At 32.6% G+C, this 21,249-nt stretch overlaps 1 protein-coding gene across 3 annotated transcripts in view; it reads right to left on the reverse strand.

Moving 5' to 3' along the window:
• The window catches only part of HMMR (hyaluronan mediated motility receptor), a 33,106-nt gene that overhangs the window by 1,811 nt on the left and 10,046 nt on the right, over positions 1–21,249 (reverse strand). The window contains exons 5-19 of one of the 3 annotated variants that reach the window (XM_037799043.1): positions 20,502–20,690; positions 17,874–17,960; positions 17,685–17,785; positions 15,364–15,438; positions 15,057–15,235; positions 14,055–14,203; positions 12,503–12,717; positions 9,996–10,112; positions 6,415–6,561; positions 5,981–6,133; positions 5,781–5,880; positions 5,042–5,218; positions 4,344–4,506; positions 3,715–3,759; positions 2,438–3,138 (exon numbers count right to left, since the gene is read on the reverse strand). In XM_037799043.1, the coding sequence (XP_037654971.1) occupies positions 3,740–3,759; positions 4,344–4,506; positions 5,042–5,218; positions 5,781–5,880; positions 5,981–6,133; positions 6,415–6,561; positions 9,996–10,112; positions 12,503–12,717; positions 14,055–14,203; positions 15,057–15,235; positions 15,364–15,438; positions 17,685–17,785; positions 17,874–17,960; positions 20,502–20,690 (1,872 nt within the window). In that variant the 3' untranslated portion in view covers positions 2,438–3,138; positions 3,715–3,739. Of the gene's footprint in view, positions 1–2,437; positions 3,139–3,714; positions 3,760–4,343; positions 4,507–5,041; positions 5,219–5,780; positions 5,881–5,980; positions 6,134–6,414; positions 6,562–9,995; positions 10,113–12,502; positions 12,718–14,054; positions 14,204–15,056; positions 15,236–15,363; positions 15,439–17,684; positions 17,786–17,873; positions 17,961–20,501; positions 20,691–21,249 lie in introns of those variants that run through there. The other 2 variants (XM_037799044.1, XM_037799041.1) reach the window with 2 other exon arrangements.

Genomic DNA, 21,249 nt, shown 5'->3' on the forward strand with positions numbered 1-21,249 from the left:
AGATGTGGAGTTCAGAGAGGGATATTTGCTTTGCCATTTCTACTCAATAGTGGAGTGGATGTTCTAGTCAGGCCAACCATGTAAGAAAAAATTATAAAAGGCATTTAGATTTGGAAGGAAGAAGTAAAACTCTTATTCACAGATGGCATGATCATCTATAAAGAAAATTTGATAGAATCTATAAAAAAGCTACTAGAAGTAAGTGTTTAGCAGGGTTGTAGGATATAAGATCAATATACATTTCATCTATGTTCTCAAATTTACTGGCATAAAGTTGTCCATAATATTTTCTTATTATCTTCTTAATAGCTACAGACTCTGTAATGATGTCACTTTTCTCAACCTGATATAGTTTGTGTCTTCTCTTTTTTTCCTAATCAAACTAGAGGTTTATCATTTTTTTTAAAACCTTTCAAAGAACCAACTATTTTTTATTTGATTTTTCTCTATTTTTCTGTTTTCTAATTTATTGATTCCCAATCTGATCTTTGTTTCCTTTCCTCTACTTAGTTTGAGTTTAATTTGGTCTTCTTTTTCTCATTTGATAAGGTAAAAGCTTTTAAAATATAAGGATTCAAATGTACTAAATGTCCCTCTAACTCTGCTTTAGCAGCATCTCACATTTTGATATGTTGTGTTGAAAACCTTTTCTAATTTTCTCTTTTGAGTTCTTCTTTGACCCATGGTTTATTTAAAAGTATTATTTAATTTCCAACTATCTGTGGATTTTTCAGGGCTCTTTCTGTTATGGATTGGTGGTCAGAGAACATACTTGGTGTGGCTGGAATCCTTTGTTGGTAGAGTTTTCTATAAATGTAAACTTGATCAAGTTGGTTCATAGAATTGTTTAAACCTTCTACATTCTTTCTGATTTTCTGGATACTTGTCCTAACATTTATTGGGGGCAGGCTATTTATATCTCTAACTATAATTACAAATTTATCTGTTTTTCCCTGGAATTCTATCAGTATTTGATTTGTATATTTCAAAACTCTATTATTACATACATGAATGTTTAGGTTTTGCCCTCCTGATGAATTGCCCCCTTTATCATTATACAATGAACTTTTTTATCCCTGGTAGTATTTTTAACTTGGAAGTCTATTTTGTCTGATATTAAGATAAATACTCTAGTTTTGTTTTGTTGTTTTGGTTAGTGTTAGCATGGTGTATCTTTTTCTATCCCTTTACTTTTACTTTTAACTTATTTGTGAGTTTACATTTGAAATGCATTTTTGTAGACAGCATATCATTAGGTCTTGCTTTTTAATCGAATTTGGTAATGTCTATGTTTAAACTGGAGTATTTAGACCATCTACATTTAATCGATCATCTTGCTATATTTTCTGTTTGCCCATTTTTGTTCTCTTTTTTGCCTTCTTTTGAAGTAATTGAATATTTTTATATGATTCCATTTTATCTTCTCTGTTGGCTTATTACTTACAACTTTCTATTTCATTTTGGTGGTTCATTGAGGGTTTATAGTATACATTATTAACTTAGTCTACTTTCAAGTAACATACCACTTCACAAATAGTATATGAACCTTATAATAATACTTCCATTTCTCTCTTCCTGGCCTTTGTGCTATTGCTGTCATACATTTAGTTTTGAACATATATAATCCCCAAACCACACTGTTATTATTTTTGTTTACTCAATCAACTATCTTCTAAAGATTAAATATCTTAGAAATATAATTAGAAAAACAGTCCTATATATTTACTTATGTAGTGACCTTGCCCAGTGCTCTTCATTCTTTTGGGTAGATTCTTATTTCCAGGCAGTATTCCTGGCATTTGTGAGCTCTGGGCACTGCCACTTTTTGGGTGTTTCTCCCCAGGCATTAGGTAGTTTCCTCATATGTATGCACTGGTCAGTATTCAGGTGATACTTGAGAGGGACCCTCTGTAGATCCCTGGGACTCTCTCTCTGTGTAGTTTCTTCCTTTCAGGTATTGGTCCTGCAAACTCTAGCCACTGTGATCTCCCTAAACCTCAGTTTATTCTTTTCAACTCTGGTAGTTTGGTGAGTTCTGCCTAGGTTCCCCTTCTCCACATCACAGTCTGGAAATCCTCTCACGGCAGTATACAGGGGCAATTGTAGGGCTTATGTTGATTGTTTCCCATCTCTCAGGACACAACACTGATGTCCAGTGTCTTGACAATTGTTATTTTATGTATTTTGCCTAATTTGGGGTTGTTTTAGGGATATGTATAGAGGGAAAGGAATGGGGCAATAAATTTGGTCCCTGTTCTCTATCTTGGCTAAAAGCAGAAATCTTTATTTTAATGCAATTTTATTGAGATATATTCACATACCATATAATCCATCTAAAGTATACAATCAGTGGCTCACAGTATCATCATATAGTTGTGCATTCATTGCCACAATCAATTCTAGAACATTTTCATTACTCCAAAATAAGGAAAAAAAAATAAAAATAAAAAAGAACACCCAAAATATCCCATACCCCTTATCCCGCCTATTATTTATATATTTGTCTTTATTTTATTACTCATCTTAAAAGCAGAAATCTTGAACTATTCAGTTTTATTAATTTTTCCGATTTCTACATTTCCTCTGAACTTAATTTAAATAACCACATTATTAAATTCAATCAGGTATTACAATCTAATAATTTATTCTGAAAAGCTATTCTGACTGTGATCATCTCTGTCCATCAATGGGGAAACATTACAAAAAAGATGGCTTATAACATCCTACCAACTGTGCAAATCAGACATTTTAGATGAAGAATTACCACTTTCAAAACATTATACTACCATTTGTGATTCTGTGGACAACATGGGGTGGGCAAGGCAGAGACAATAAATATATCTTAAATAGAAGCATTAATGTAACTTCATGAAATGCAAATAGAGTAATTGCATAAATAAGTTACTGTATGACTTTATTTCACATTATAGAAGTATTAATCAAACATCCAGTAGACAGATAAATGACAAGTAGTATAAAGCAAATTCTCTAAAGAGGTTATAAGCAGGGTTTCTCAGATTTTAACAAACTTCAGAGTTTGTTAAAAATGCAGATGTACAGGTCAAATCTTAGATTTTAGTTTAGTAGGTCTGGGATGGGGTCTAGGAAACTGTAAATTGTTGAACCACCACAATGGATCTGGAAAAAGATTAAGAGATTACTGTGGAAGTAAGCTTGTCCTTATTTCTTATTTGAACTGTACAAATGCATGATGAGTGAGACAGAATGAACATTGTTAGGAGAATCAAAATGGAGACAAGAACAAACAAAGGTCTTTTAGCTTAGCTAAAGAGGTGGGTTCAGATTAGAACAGGTTTCCATTTTCAAAATAAAATACCTGGGGATTAGCATCTTGACATCATCTAAGATTTCAGAGTAGAGGAATAATAATATGACAATCTTTTTTTTTTTTTTTTTTAGCGATTTTTAAAAGAATATTGATTTGATGGAACAAGTTATAAGCTGGAAACCAATTTAGGAGGTTTAGAATGAAGTGATAAAGGTGAGCATCAAGGAGGTGGGTGCAACAGAAAATACAATGACAGAGAAACATTAGATAAAAATGTTGAACTTTTTTTCACATACCTAAGGATAGGCACTTAAAATTAGATACAACATGATTTAAAAAAACTACTATTACAAACAGTAGTAATAACGTTAATAACAATAACAATAATAAAATAATCTTCAACAGCTTTTCAGATGTTCACTTACATGATTCTTGAAACTCCATGGGATCTCAGCAGCAGTTTGTATTGCCTGGAAAGATTATTAAAAAGAGGGATTAGTATTCCATACTGAAACTAATTCATCAATCTTTGTAAACTAAAATCAGGCCTCCTATCTTTTCTAAGGCAGAGAAAGCAATGTTTCTTTTATATCTTCATTCACTATTTTACTAATTTTGATTTACTGTGACAAATACAAAGATTCACAGTTGAAAAAGAGAGAAAATCTCCTTCCCCAAAACTGCAAATTAGGAAATGACTAAATACCTGAAAGACATTTAGAAAAAAATGTTAAGGGCATTACAGAGGGAGTAATTCTGGTGGTGGTGGTGTGGGGGGCTTGTTTAGGAGGGAAAAAATGTCAAACAAAGTGTCAAGGTAGATGTATTTTGAACTGTGTTTAAAGTACAGGTGGTATCTGGACATACAGAGAAGAGAGAGTATGGGAGAAGGAAAGAAATAAGCATGTATACAAAAATCTCATTAAGGACTTCTTTTGCTTCAGAAGATATCAACAGATTTTCACAGTTGATTAAAAAAAGTGGATAACTTGCTAAATGCTGTGAAAGCAAAACCAAAGGAAGATGATACTTCTATCACTTATTCTTTTCTTACCTTCTTTTAATGGGGTTTTGAGGGCAAAATTTTCTTTACTCTCATGATGAAAAGCCTTTGAAGGATCAAAATGCTTGATACCCAGAACCTTATTCAGTTCTTCCTGAAGTTTTGTCTCATTTTGTTTTTTCTTAGCAAGCTGAGAACGGAGTTTTGAAACCTCCTATGTAAGAAAAATGTAGACAGTAAACACTTATTAAACATCATGTTGGTGATATGTTACCAATGTTAACTGACAAATTGCAAAGTTGCTTGTGTATCAACCCTAGTGGCAAAATTACTACCATATACAGCCTTTAAGAGTGTGAACTGAAAAATGACTTTCTGAATAGCTGTGACAAAGGAGATAAAAAATCATTTAAATCTTCTTGTCCCTCTACAGGTATAAAACTATGTTTCTGATAAAAGTGATTCAAAATTAAATTATGGCATTAGGATTTCACTATTTTGCAAACAGAAATGAATCTGTAAAGCTTTATGAATTTTTCCAATCACACTAGTAATTTTCAATATACTAATGAGGTAGCTGGAAACCTGAGAATATTAAATATCTATCTGCTTAACACTAAAATAAATCCACAAACTTGAGATGGGTTTTCCTCTACAAACTATGTTTTTTATATCAAATTCCTCATTTTACTTAAATATTATAAATGGGAAAATAAATCTTCATGAGAGCTAAATTTTATTTTACAAACCGATTTGAGTTGGCTATTTTCATCTTTCAATTTCACAACATGCTTGATTTTTTGCTTTAGATTCTGATGACCCAATAATTTAGCATACGAATCACTCAGTTTATTTAGCTGTTCCTGAGCTGCCCCATGTTCATTCAATAGAGCCTGTTTCTCTGCTTCAAATGCATCCAGTTGTAGCTGAAAGAGATTTTTACAGTGTTAAGACTTAAAACTCTTAAGTTTTTATTCTCTCATGTAAATCACAAAGTAAGCTAAAGAAAATAAACAAGCAACAAACAAAAACAGTATGTTGATTGTTGATATACTGTTAGGGCTCTCCATGAGTTCTCTGAGAATCTTTCAAACTTTATGCCTTTATTTCAAAGATCATTAAAATAGAAGGAAAAAAAGAGAGCCAGCAAACTAGCATATTAATGTGAAAAACAATGAAATAGAGCATGGCAAAATGAGTATCACAAATTTACAGAAATTATCAAAAATTCATATCAGAAGAGCTTCCAAGCTATTAACTTTAATTCTTTTATTAAAAGGTATTTTTTAACCTTTAAAGATTACATTTAAAGATTTATGCATAATAATTTAATGAAGTACATAGCTTTCTTAATAGGAAGTTAAATTGGCACTGTAAATGCACTGCAAAATGAACTTTCAGAAAAGACAAGTCACTATCATGACTGTAACAAAGAACAAAGTGAATTCCTAAAACAACCCCAAGTAAGTTCAGTTCAACTTGACAAACCTGAAAAGGTTTCGCTTTATTATACAGTTCTTCATAAAGGAGACGCCACTTATTAATTTCCTCAGTTAATTCTGCCACTGTATTTTCATTTCCAGAATTTCTGTAAGGGAAAACAAAAATAAAATCAACAATTAAGAAATATAGTTTAAAGAAAAAAAATAACTGAGTTACATGGCACTCAAGTTGTAAACCTACATTACCTTGCTTTTTCCTCTTTCAGTTGTTTCTTAAAATCTTCATCTTGCTGCACGAGTTGTTTTTGTAAATCAGTTATTTGTTTAAGAGAAGAAACCATGATTTCTTTCATTTCTGCTTCTTTAAGTGCTGATTTGGTCTGCAAATCTAGAAGCATCCTTGGATTTTGAAAAAAAAAAAAAAAAAAAACAGTCCATTAAATATTTTACAGCCACTTAATTACTTTTCTACTTTTCTTCTTCTTTTTTTAACTAAAGGAGTTTTCCAAGAGTTGTAATTTTTAACTGAGTAAATCCTTAAACTGCAATTTAAAATTAATAAAAGCAAATCACAGGACTATAATTCCCTGTAATCCTTACTAGCTGGTTTGCAACAACACTAAATTGTATTAATGGTTCTAAGGCTACAAGTGTATGCAGGCTTTATTTCTCCTATATACCTTGCATATTCTTGGTTTGCACTCTCAGTTGCTAATATCTGATGTTGAACATCCTCTGCACTTTTTTCAGCCTTGGCCAATTTTTCTCGTAATGATGAGTTCTCCAACTTAAGATCTTCTATCTCACTAGTTGTTAATGCTTTATACCTTATTAAAAAGAAAAAAAAAGACGGTCAAAGCAAATTTCTAACTACTGTATAAATGACATACACTGATTAGTCTATCTTGAAACACTTTAAGGTAAAACATACAAGACTTCATAATATATGCATGCATGTGTACAAATAAGAATTCAGTGTTCTGAGGTCAGTACCAATGAGCTTACATACCATGTCTTCACTGTTCATTCAAAGAAAAAAAATCAAGTGACGATTATGTGCACGAAGTATGCACAGAGAGATGAAACCACCAAATACCCAAACAAATGGAAATTACTTCAAAACAAAAAAAAAGACACTGCAACTACTGTCACACAGTTTATGGTCTTGTGGGGAAGTCAAAGAAATGCCTCTCCCACTCCTCGTGTAAAGGATCAATATAATTAATTAAATATCTGATAAATGTTATGAAGGAAAAGTACAGAGTACTTTAAGCTGATAGAATGGGGGAACACACATTTTGACTGGTGATTCAGAAACGTACATTCTGAGGAACTTATATTTAAGCTGAGGTCTAAAGGATAAGGAAGGATTAGCTAGGCCATTAAGGGCAAAATATTTCAGAGGGAAAAAGTTGTATAAGTGCTCAGTGGCAAGACGAAGACAGTATGTTAACAGGTGAAGCTAGAGTCCAGCAAATAGGAGAGACAGAAGCAGAGGCAAGAGACATGGGGTCATGTCTTCATCACTGGACCAGTGGGTTTAAGTGAGGCACAAAGGTGAGCCATTAAATGGACTCTAAGTGTGTGAATCACTCTGGAGATTTATTCCGGTGCAGAAACCTAGAACACCAGTTAGAGGACAAATACATACTGGTCAAGGTGAGTGATAAAGGAGGCTTGGATTAAGGAAGTAGCAATGGAGAAAGACAAATAGAGAGATGAGAGATCTTTTTTTGAGATAGAACTGGAAAATTCAAAAGATAAGACCGGATGTGGGGAGCTGGGAGAGAAAATTAGGAAGGATGACTCCAAGATTTACGGAATGAAAAACTGGGAAGATAGGGATATCATTGACTGAGGAAAAAGAACGAGAGGCTAGATATAGAAAGGTGGAAAGAAGATCAAGAATCATTTTGGACAGGTTAATATTAGATGATGGGACATCTTGAATATGCCAAGTAGACAGCTGGAGTGGAGCTCAAATGAGAGGCATGGATTGAAGAAATAAATTTGAATTCTCTTAGCTTATTGATGGTGAATGACTTCTTAGAATGGATAAAAATCTCCTAAGGCACTATTTTTCAAACTATAAATCATGACCCCTTAGCAAGAAGAGAAATCACTTTAAAGAGTTGAAAACAGCACTAAATACACACATACAAATCAGAATATATCACTTGTAGGTATTGATAACTAGGGAAAGAAGGTATTATTCAATAAATGGAAGCTAGACAATTGATTATCCATCTTGGAAAACAATTAATAAACTTGATCTCTACATGTCACTATACATGCAGAAATAAGTTCTAAATGAAAGTATGAAAAGTGAGACTTTCAAACTTACAGAAGAAAATGTAGGTGAATATCTTTATATCCTTGGGATCTTAAATAAGATCCAAAAGTGTTCACGTAAAGATTATAAATTTAACCACATTGAAATAAAAGTACATCCTTTCATCAAAACAAACCACAAAGAAAATGAAAAGAAAAGTCACACTCTGGGAGAAGATGTTTGCAAGCCATATCGCTGATAAAGAACACTACAAATGAATGAGAAAAAAACAATAGACCTATAGAGAAATGCACAAAAGTTATGAATAAGCATTTCACAGAAACAGAAAGATGAATAGCCTATAAATAAAATAAAAGATGTTTAGCCTGATTAATGATGAAGGAAATGTGTATTAAGACCACAAGAAGCAGCCATTTTCTGCTTACTACACTGGCAAATTTTAAGAAGTCTAACAAGCTTTGGAGAAGCTGTTGATCAATGGAAACTCATATATCACTAGTGGCAGTATAACTTCTTAAACCCACTTTGTAAAGAAATGTGGCATAAATTTTTAAAGTTTAACATTCATATACCTACAACCTTTGAGAAACACTTACACAATGTACCAGAAGCCTACAAGAATATTCAAGAGTAATATTTATAATAAAAGAAATGGCAAACAACCCAGAAGTCAAAAGGGAAATGGAAAAATAATTCTGGTATATCCTGTGGCATATTTATAGCAGTGAACATGAACGAACCCTATTCTCTGGCAACAGTGTGATCCAATCCTAGATCACATTGGAACATAAACAGCAAGTCCCAGGAAATGGCATACACTATGATGACATTTTCTGGGTGAAGTTCAGGAACACACAAAATTAGATAGTGTATTATTTGTCTGAATACAAATGTTATGAAACTACAATACACAGGAAATAAAGTGAGTAATTAATTAATGCAGGGTTTGAGATGGTGTTATCTCTTAGAGGAAGGGAGAGCAAAAGAACTCATATAAAGATACTAAGTTGTTTAAAATCTTTTGGTTTATTGGTTTTCTTTCATGGGCTCATGAGTGTCAATTTTATTTTTATGCTTTATAATTTGTGTATATGTTGTATATGGTTTTGTATTTATAAAGCATTACATTAAAATTGATAAAAGAAAAGGGGATCACCCCAAAAAAGATCTGAAGTAATAAGATAAATAAAACTGTTAACATTAATATATTCTGGGTGTCAGGTGCATAGGCATTTGTTATATTATCCTTTGTAATTTGTAGTTCCTCCCCCTTCCAAATAAGCTTATTTTGTTTATAAAAAGAAGGAAAATACTAAATGGATGGGAGGAGAGGTAAGCCGATATAGTATACAAATCCTTCATCAAGAAGACTGGCTATGAAGAGTTGCAGAATTTGGGAATAAAAGTGTTTGGGAAGTGAGAGGTGTTGGATAGTTGCTGAAGGAAGTGGGAATCAAAGGAAATTTTTTAAAAATTTATATATTTAAAGATGAAGCCACATTGAGAACATGTTTTAATGTTGACTGAAAAAACTTTAGTAGGAAGGTTGAAAATTATACAACAGAGGATAAATGACAGAATGAGGTCACTGAAAGTTAAAAGGTTTTGACACTTCATCTGTAATAGGTGGGAAGGTAGGACGAATCTAAATTCAGGTTTATAGGGTTAATCATCTGGAGGTGAAAGCACCTCAATTCTTTATGAGGGAAATGGAGACATCAGGAGTGCAGAGGCAGAAGTGTCCAAAGTTTGAGAATGCATAAAATTGAACTGGACAATGGAAAAGGGAAATTTCTATATTAACACAGTAAGATTACCAGGTAACTCTAAATGGCCATTTCTGGTTGAACATTGTGAACTTAAAGTAACACCAACCTTTCCTATTTGTATGCTTCTTCTGTTCAAAGATTTCCCTAGGTACCACCCCTCTCCACTGACATAGTTGCGTGCAGGCTCCCTTCGAAATACCTTTCAAATTGAGCAGTAACATCACCAAGGTTTTGCACTGTGCTATCATAACTTTCTTGCAAAAGCAGGGTGGCCTGAGTGTGAGCAGCATTCCTTTTCTCCAGTTCAGCTTCTTTCCTAAGATAAATGAACAATTAAAAGATAAAATGCTAACTAAAAACCATTACCCTAAGACAAGAGATTAATGTTTACCTTTGACACCGTAACAACTCATGTTTTATCTTTGCATTAGTTGCTAGAAAGCTTAGATTCAAATTTATGGCCTATCTAATAGCATTTTTTTTAATGTTCTAACTTTTCTCCTGGCTTCATCTTATCTTTCCTGTTCTTACTTTCTTTTTGTTTTAATCCTAATTTACTTATTTCTAAATATAACTTTTGATATTATATGTATTTATGTAGGTAGTCAAAAATTTTTTTTGGAATTAGGTAGGGTAAAAAGACTGAAACAGAATCATAGCAGCAGGCAAAATTAAAGAATGCAAAGGATTAAAAAAAAGCACTTGGATTGAGTAAAATTTAATTCTCTGCATTTAGACACTGAAGTACTAAGGATGGTCAAAGACATTTTGAAAAGTTCTTTTGTAAAGTTATGGGACTCGTGGATTTATTTTGATTATATTCATAACCTACTTTTATAAAATTAAAATCATATTTTAAAACAGCTTTAAAATTGGTTTTATCATGTAATATACTTTTACCATATTATATAAAATATGTACTATAATTTCCATGCTACAGAATAACATTATGAAGTTATATAATGTACAATTGCATATTATTATTCAAAGATTTAACAACTTATTTAATGAATTATCATTATTTTGCATAGACAGAATAGTTTTTAAGTCATCTTTATAAATAAGTATTAGAAATACCAAATATTTTTGAGATATCAATATATCACCAAAATTGTGATACATTTTTAGACAGGCATGAGTTTACAAGAGATCTTTGAAGGAACAAAGTTAAAAAAAAAAAAAAGAAGCATGATTTATTTATAGACTCAGTTGGATATTGGACAATATAAACTAGTAGAGATAAAATTAATTCTGTAATGAGTATGCGATTTTTAAAATACATATATCACAGCTATAAAAAAAACAATTAAAAAGTACTAAAGGACTTATAATAAAAACATTCCCTTTCCTGACCCCTAGGAATCACTTTCAGTTCTTTTAGTTTTTTCCCTAAAGCCTAAAATTTCCAGGCTGAAAGGGACCTTAGAGATCATCTAACAAAACTCCTTTTTGTATATCTAATGAAGTAGAAAATTAAAGAAATTAAGATCGCCTTATTCAGGGTTACATGGTTAGTTAACATATCTAGTAATAAAACTCTTATTCTTCTGACCTCTGGACAAGAGTTTTTTGAGTTAGAACAAACTTACTTTCCTCTCTGAAACTGTCATCATCTACTCAGTTTCCCTAAGGTTTCTCTTCCTTAGGAAGACTGGCTGCAGAATACAACAATTCCCTTAATTAAACTTTTGTACTGTCCTCCAATAAGCAGACATATACACAACCTCAGTGTTACTTTTCATCACTAATCACTACAAGAAAATCTAAAAGGGATTAGCACAATAATATGCAAAAAGGGAAAGCTACACAGATGTGACATTTGTTACAACCATGCAGGCTCATGCCTAGTCCAGGGTTTCTTGCTATAAAACTAGCGATGAGCTTTGCCAAGGTTTTTAGTAACACAATTGTTCTACTTGCAATTTTGAACTCAAGAATCAAACTAGATATTTGAATTTAAATAAATGTGGCAGAGAAGGCAGCACAGTGTAAAGGAAATAACATGAAACTAGAGTAAAAAACAAAGAGATATCTTTCTACTTTGAAGGATAAACTTATTTTTGCAGTTTATGCTTTTTGAAAGGATGACACATGATTTATAAAGATTATTTTCTCCTAAAGCTTTGTGAGATTTTCATTTAAAAACTTTAGAATTGTTTTTTGCTTGTTTGTTTGTTTCTTCTCCCAAGTTCTTGTTGTTATTTCCATTTTGCTTTTTGGTCGCTGCTTCTAAAGTGCCAGTATGCCTTCTAAAAAAAGATAACCAAAGGTATAACTTTCACTACGTAAATTAATGTACTTTTAGACATAAAAAATGGAAGTAGTGATTTATTAAAGGATGGGATTCTTCTTGTGAGTTTCTTCCCTTAATCCATTATTGTTATAATACTGAGGTCCAATAATTCTTAGAAAATAAAAGAGTAGCAAAAGAAACTCGAAATATTGCTCACTATTTTATGAAAGTTCTCTTTAATGAAACCACTGTCCTTAAAAAAAGAAAGGGCATGGCTCCTAACTTTGGCTGTCAGACTTGTTTGTCTTACATCCTGGGCATGTACTTCACCTCTCTTTATCTATTCCTTACTTGTAAAATAATTCTGCCTTACCCACTCCCAAGATTTATGTGAGGATCATTAAAGAATGTGCTTGAAAATACTCTGTAACTTTAGAAGTTATATATCAACACCAGGTTCTATTAAGACAAACCCTTTCAGCTTTTCTTCTAGGAGTTTTAGTTCTTTAGCTCTAGACTTTGTTTCCTCTTCCAACTGCTTGACCAGACTTTCAGATTGTTCCTCCTTCTGCTGTAATTTATCTAGTTCATCCAGTGCTTGCTTTAATTCTTCCTCAAAGATATTCCTCTCTTTAATCATTTCTTCTTGAAAAGAACATAGTTTCTGCTGAAGATTAGAAGATAATTCCTACACCCAAATAGAAAACCACCAAAATAATTTGAAATGGCATTGTGAGGTTTTACTAAGAGACAAAATGAACAGATAATGAGGCATGAAAACTAAATTTAAGAGCGTCATGCCTTAATAGATTATATCTACACTTTGTTAACATCATGGTAAATATCATTCTTACCTTTTTTCTATGCCACACATGAAAACTTTTTATAAAAGAACAAGCTGCCTAGACATCCGTGAAGATCAAGAAAGTGATTAAACAAGGGGAAGGGGTAGCAACAGACAAGAAAGGATTTAAAAAAGGATTATGAATACTGAATCTGTATATAAATATATATATGTGTATATATATATATTTTAGATGCTAGGGTATTAGAATAGCTAGAAGGCAAGAACTGAAATGGTAGAACTGTAATCCATAACATTCTTTGAAATTTGCTCTCTAACTACTTGCTAAATTGTACTTTGAAAGTTAGCACTGTTCTGTATATATGCTAAATTTCACACACAAAAAAATGTATTTAAAAAATAGGGCCTTTCTAATATATAAAAACATACTGTGATTGTAATGCTATACAAAAATATTTTAAAGTTATATAATACATAAATACATTACTGTTGAAAAAAAATTCTAACATTACAAATAAAGTGAAAAATTACCTATGACTACTCCCCACCCCAATCCCCATTCTCCCATTCCAGAGACAACCACTAATTTGGTATATACATGATCTGGTCTTTTTATATACATATTATACATTTTTTGGATATTAATGATATATATTCCATATATGTAAAAGAAAAAAAAATAAAATAAAGCTATTTCTATTTCCTTGCTTTCTACTTAAGTTGAGCATCTTTTCATGTTTACAGGTTATCTGAATTTCTACTTCTGAGAATGCTTATTTACATCCTATGGCCTTTTCTCTCTTTTTTTTTTTTAAGTGAAGACTTTTTTCTCATTGATATGTAAAATGTTCTTTACGTAATATGGATTTTAAAAATGTGTATCTTCTGTTTCTTGCGCCATTAAACACTCTTTTACAATATAATCCTTAATGCCAACACAGTAATCTAACCCAAGGATGTGCCCCGGAAATTTTTTAAACAATTTCCTTCTTTGGGATATCTGTTGTTTATAATTTTTTTCATGTTATCTATAACCCTATGGTGAACATTATGTAGCTACATCCTCAGCATATCCATGATTATTTTCCTCCAGATAGGACTCTAAAGACAGAATGATTGTATCAAAGGATAAACACAATTTAAAGGTTTTCTGACACATGTGGAAATTTATAACATAACAGAAGCACCAGCTTTTTAAAAAAAAAATTGCAATACACTACCTTCTCTTCTTGCAAAAGTGAATCAATGTGTAAATCTTTTTGTTGCAACTTTTCACATTCTTGTTTTTCAAGAATAAACTTCTCTTTTAAGTTTTGAATCTCAGCATTTAGACTTTTGTCCCGTTCACTGTCTCTGATGATAAGGTCTTCTATAAAAGAGAAATCATAAAAATACTATGACTAGATACTTAACAAAAACTTTGAGAAACTCAGACTCCCACAGTATTCCTTGCTTTTGGCATGTTATACAGATTAAGTGTTCCCAAAGGAATAAAAAATAAAAGCAAAACAAGGCCTAACTTTTAAGTCTGCATATTTAAATGAATATTAAAGAATCATTTTGCATTAACTTACTGAATAAACCAAACTTACTAAGTTAATAGTTACCAATTTAGCCTGATTTATAAGTCAGAATCATAGAAACTTTGAAAATACCATTTAATATATAAACAAAGAAACAAGCAAGAGGTATAAAAAATTATTTAGGGAAGAGATAAGCAAGTATAGAAATTCTTATGCAAAGCGTACTGCTAAAATCTTAAATGTTGATAAACCTAATTAAGGTGAGCTGCATTCATGAGATTTCTTCAATATCATTACTCTTGTTTAGATGAGGGTTTCTTTTTTATCCTCTCAGACAAGATAAAGGTGACTGTAACTCAGAATCTAAATTAGTTTTATTGAATTGCAGTTTTAGAAAAGGAATTTAGAATTTAGGCTCTAGGATCTGATAAAACCCGAAATCTAGTTCTACATATCTACCAATTTTAAATGGCCACTCAGTGGAGAAGTCAAGAACCGAACAATCGCATGTACTTCAATCAAGACAAGTGATACATCGACGTAAGCAGAGAGCAAACATCATAATGGTCAAAATTTCTCAAATATAGAAAAGGACTTTTTGTTTGCTTTTATAATAAAAAGTATTTTAACATAGCAATACTTTATTTTTTCTTAAAAACTGTATGCAGTACTTATCTAAAGAAAGTAATACAATGATACCTTTTTCTTTTTCAAGCAGTTGACATCTAGCATTCAGGTCTTCTACTTGTTTGGACAATGTAACAACATTTTCCTCAAGAGAATGCTTAAGGCTTAAAATTTCATGATTCTTCTCTTCCAAATTTTCTTCTAACTGGGCAATATCTACCTTGTATTCTTCCACTTGCTCTGATGCACAACTGTATTAAAACAAATTATTCTGAATAGCACATCTATGTAGAGAAAATTAACCAAAAAATGATGAAAACAATGTATTCATCACTATTCAACAAAATAAAGTACAATTTAAAATTATTACTTATATTACCTAATTTCTTCGATGTATTCTAAGAGTGTTTCTGTTTCAGATTTTTCATCAATCTTTTCTTTCTCTATAGAAACACTAAAAAATATTACATATATTAATACATATTTATTTACTAATTACACACGATTCCTATGCAACAGATACTGTCTTATCAGGTAGGCTGACTCCAGAGTCCAACTCTTAACCATTATTTTATGTGAAATCTCAAGATGGCGTTTTACATACAAATAGGAGACAAAATTTTTAAGTAAGATAGCTTTCCAAACATATTCTGATAAAAGGTCTATGATGACAAGAGTCATCATTTACAACCCTCCAAGTGTCAAAAACAATCTTTTTTTTGTAGCTTTCCTGTTTTTCTCACACACCAGACATACAATATAACATTTTGTGTACCCATCACAACACATATCACAATGCCTGGCACACAGAAGAAAAACTCAGGAGATGAACATTTAACCAAGTTTAGCAATATAAAATAAAAATTTTGAGAAATATTGAGCAGAAAGGGGCTCATTCTTGATACTTGTCAGAATTGGGCCTATGAGGTATTGTCCTTGTGTATATGTTTCTATTTTAGAATAAGGATCCAATCAAAGTTCTAAGCCCTTCAAATGAAGATGCACAAAAGATTAAGAAGCTAACCAATACAGACAAAAGAAAATAAAAGGCATAAAACTGGAAAGAAAGAACTAAAGGGTTGTTAATCTCAGACAACATGAATGTGTACATTAGAAAAAAAAAACTCATGAAAGCTATAAAAACAAAATCATCTTATTTATAAATGGTGTTAAGGTAACTATATATTCTTATGGATAAAAGTAAACCTTGATCCCTATACCACTCCAAAACCAAAAAATGATTCCAAATGGATCATACACATAAATGTAAAATGTAGAATCATAAAGTCCCTATACACCAACACAGGAAAATATCTTCACCTCCTTGGTATACAAAGAATTCCTGGAAAAAACATAAAGCCCATAAATACATAAATTTAAAAATCAATAAATCAGACTTAATCAAAACAAACACTTATACATTTCTGTTCATCAAAAGACTCCACTAGAAAAAAAAAAAAATGCAAGTCTGGAATAAATAATACTGGGGGAAAATATTCAGCCACATATCTGAAAAGAACTTCTATCCAGAATACAAGCACCAAGAACTCCTAAAAATCAACAATAAAAAGAAAAACAACCCAACTTAAAAACTGGGCAAGAGATTTAACTAGATATTTATAAAAGCAGATATATGAATGGTCAATAAGCACACAAAAAGAAGGTTGCCAACATTAGTAATAAATTAAAATCACAAATGAGATACCACCTTCACATCTATTAGAAAGACTAAAACTAAATTAGAAGAGCAACATCAAATGTTAGTGAGAATGTGGAAAAATTGGAACAACTATTCATGCTAGTGGGAATATAAATGGTACAACCACTTTGAAGAACTATTTGGCAGTTAATTAAAAAGTTAAACATACATATATGCTAGCACCTAGCAATGCTACTCCCAGAGATTTACCCAAAATAGAAACATTTCCCCACAAAGACATTCAACATATTCATAGCAGCCAGAAACTGGAAACAGCCCAAATAATCACCAGCAGGAAAATAGTAAACAAAATAAGATATATGCATATGATGGGATACTAAGAAATGAAAAAGAACAAATTATACTACACATGATAGCTAGCAAGAATCTCAAAAACTTCAATTAAACAAAGAAGCCACAAACACACAAATTCATGTAATAAACTTCCAAAAAACACCTAATCTGATTTATAATTTTGTAGGGGGGGGGACAGAGTATATAAGTTGCAGAGTAGTAGTAGGAATGAGGGAACTTTCTGGAGGGATGGAAATGTTCTCTATCTGGCTTGGGTGGAGGTTACACAGGTGTTTACGTTTGTCAATACTCATCAAACTGAAAACATAAGATCTGTGCATTTTATTGAATGTATAGCTCAGTATTAAAAGGAAGGCTAGGAACACACTTTAATCAAAACTTCCTATACCAGTATTTCTTAATTTTGGTCTGACTGCCATCTCCATAAGATTATGATATTAAAAAGGTTATGAAGACTTTACCTCATTAATACAAAAAATAACCAAGTTATACAACTTTTCAGCATAAAGTGTTTTGGAATGATTACGCATAACTATTACCTAGGAAGAAAAACAGGGCAATTAGAGGGAGGCAATGAGATGAGTTGAGAGGGAAGAAAAACATATCAGTAAACAATAACTAAATGAGAGACACAAATCAAAGAATTAGTTACACTTAATGTTTTCTCATTCCTTTTTGTCACTTACAGTTGCCCCTCAAGTTGTCCTATTTTCCCCTGAGACTCCTGAAGATCCCTCTGTGTGACCTGCAGCTTCATCTCCATGCCTTCTTGTTTAGCCATCATACTCTATGCAACAGATAAAACTGTTTTAGGATATGAGAAATTATTCAGATCTCTAGATTGGACAAAACAAACTTTCAAAGGCATCACTCACCTTCATCTTTGTTTCTCTTTTGTTTCTAAGTTTCATCAACTCCAGGCTTAGAATTTTCATATTCTTCTGGCTACCATCTTCAGAAAACTAGATACAGCAAACATGTAAAAAATTCATAAATATTTTCTGCTGTCATCTATAAAATCAGTAAAATATTGATTATTCTACTCTTACTGTGGACATTGCCTGCAATACACCTCAGAAGAAAATACTTTTTGACCAACACCACAATTAACTGATTGCACGCTTTTGTTTCTGTCCCTCCTTTTCCTTAATGTGACTTTCTGTTTATTTTTAAAAAGGCAGCCTATGTGGTCACTACTTCTACACACTGGGAAGTTCACTGCATGACTCTGAAACAAGTCTTTTGGGTAGGACTTCTTATAAAGTATGCTTGGTTAACAATATGCATCTGATCACCTGGTGTATCTTTTAAATATGAAAATTATAGGGTCCACCCCAGACCTACTCAATCAGAATCTCCCTGGGTGAGGCCCAGAAATCTGCTCCCTACAGCATGATCGATTCTTATGCACCCTAACTTTTAAGAACTAAAGAGCATTGCATTTCTACGTCCAAACTGTGACTTCTTTAGGTGGAAACAGGCAGCAGTGGAACTGAGACTTATAAAACCAAGGGCTGTGATCCTGCTCATTCCAAAAAGGTGAATAGCAATTGTTGTGAGTAATTTACTAAGAATTGTATTCAGTACTTAATAATAGCCCTATGAAGAAGGTTCTATTTTTAATATTAACAGATGAGGAACTTGAAACAGAGTGTAAATAACCTGCTGGTGGCCACTCAGCTATTAAGCGGTAAGGCAGGAATCCACACCCCAACTGTAGGCCAAAGGGCTATAGTGAGTGTGGAAAGCCTCTGTCCTGTTAGATATGTACAATACTCACTAAATTCTTCTTCCAACCTACAATACCCAGATGAAAAAGCTGTACTAAGATAAACTTTTCATTTTCTTATATCTAAATTTTGGTTAATCCCAGTTCATCTAGCATGCAGTGAAAACTCTTTCCTTAGCAGAAGATTAAAAATCCTACTCAAATTTTCTCCCATCTCTTCCCTTCTCTCTAGAAATAGTCTCACAGCAAAAGAGGTGATTACTATGGCAATACTGTAAAATGACGGAACCTGAACATGCCTCAGTAAACATATAATTTATGTTTAGGGGGCAGGGATGGGAAGGACCTAGATTTCGCCTGGCAGCCTGACATGGTTTTCATCTTGCTAGGTAGCATCGGCAATTCCTCCTTTGCTTGACACGTATAGCTCTATGACCAAGAAGCAGGCAGTCATATTTTTAATAGTATAAACCAGTAGTACTTACTCTGGGTCTACAAACCAAAAGAGTATGGAGATGGCATGAAATGGGCTTCTAAACTTCCTAAAATCACAGACAAATTTTCATGTTTTAAAAATATAGATATTTCTGGGGAAGGGCTTCTTTAAGGGTAAATGATTCCCCAAAGTTTAAGTCATTGGGAAGAAGTCTAGTAAAGTGGTTAAGGAGTCTTTGGAGTCAGAAAGAGCCAGCTCAGTTACTTACTAGCTGTGAGATTGTGTGAAGTTCTTTAACCTCTTTCATTCTTCCTAAACGAGATGCCTAGCTTTAATATTTTCTATATCCTGAGTCGGCAGTGCTGTAGAAGGAATAACAGACTCCTCTATAGCCTTATATCCAACCAATCAACACAACCTTATCTATTTTACTTTGCAATTGCCTCTTTCGTCTATTTCTTCTTCTCCACCTCTACTACCTTGGTTCATAACCCTCATCTCTCACCTAAGTATTTCAATAGATTGATGTCTAATTCCAACTCTCTCAAATCCATTCTCCCTCATTTGAATGCCAAGGCTATCTATAATTGCTTTATCTTGTCAGTCCTGTGTCTGCCACCTAGTCCTCCAATGGCAGAGCCAATGGCAGATCGCCCGATATATTAAATATTTCAAGTCTCTATGCATTTGGATGGTATCCCTCCTCTGAAAACTGGTCCCATTCCCCAACTGATAGGTCCATTCAAGTTATCATCTGCTCTGGAGGCTTCCCTGATTATCCTTTCACTCCCTTTGTAAGCAAAGAGCACCCAGCACATTATAGACCTTGGAAAAAACGACTCATTATACTGACTAGTGATTTATACGCTCTCTCTACTACTGTAAAAAGCAGGACGACGATGTTAGGCCCCTAAGATCTAATACTGATAATCCAGTTGATCTACTGAACATATTTAGTCCATCAGTTCATTTAAATGCTTCATTCCCAAAAGGATTTGAGATGGAAAGCTGCTGTTATGCTACTATTTATTTCAGAGATAGATCTTTAATGTGAGTTCTAGATGTAAACTGTCATTTTTATTAACAGTCTTATTTATTAGAGATGATTTTGACAAAGGGTAAGGTAATGTCAGGCAGTAAAGCAAAAAGTCACTTACGTGCCAGGCACCATAATAAAAAAGATGAAATAATACTTCTAATTTAAAGCACCTTAGTATTAAAGGTACATTTAGAGAAGGAATATGGCTAAAGTAGAGCCTAAAGTTTCCAAACTACTGTAATGAGAAAAACCACATTTATTATTTATTCAGTTGTAAATGTTATTATGAGGTTCAATACCTTAGATTTTAGTAATTCAGTAGTCCTGGTTAATTCAATAAGTTGTTTTTCGAGTGAAGCATTATTTGCAGAGAGAGACGTTTTTTCTCTAACTGCAGCATTTAGCTTTGCTTCTGTCTTCTCAAACTCAGCTTCCAGATACTGGATCCGCTTGTCCTGAGCACCACGTTCTTGCATAAGTACACGAATCTGGACAAAAATAAGGTTATAAATAAATTATTCACGGATACAATGCCAATGTAAATGCATGCTACTGATAATTAAAGCATTAAAGTTTCTAGAAAAAACTCAGATTTTTAGATTATGTCCCTACGTATTCTAATTTTACTAGCTATTTAAACAATTACAGTCACCTTTCAACACATCTTAAAATCTGTATGCATTTTAAGAGCAGAAGCATTTTAATTGCCATGAACTTCCAGGTTCAAGTAAGCTGTTTATTCACTTTTAAGGTATTTCAACCTATAAGAGTTCTTCTTGTCTATAGTTCTAATCGCATAAATTCAAATTACAGTTTGAAATGCTAACCATCTTTATTTCAAGAAGGCAGAGCTCAGCTTCTGGGTAGGATACAGCAAGCATCAACAAGCTGTCATGCCTGCTGCTACGACTAAATTAAAAAAGAAGATAAATTATCAAAAATTTTCTTAATGACCAACTATTTGTGGAAAAGGACTCAATAAACTAAAACTCCAGTGAGAAAAAGACCTTCTTAAATGATTTGAGGTCTAGTTCAATGAATCCTAAG

Source organism: Choloepus didactylus, chromosome 11 (genome assembly GCF_015220235.1).
Source record: "Choloepus didactylus isolate mChoDid1 chromosome 11, mChoDid1.pri, whole genome shotgun sequence".
NCBI classification, from domain to species: Eukaryota; Metazoa; Chordata; class Mammalia; order Pilosa; family Megalonychidae; genus Choloepus; species Choloepus didactylus.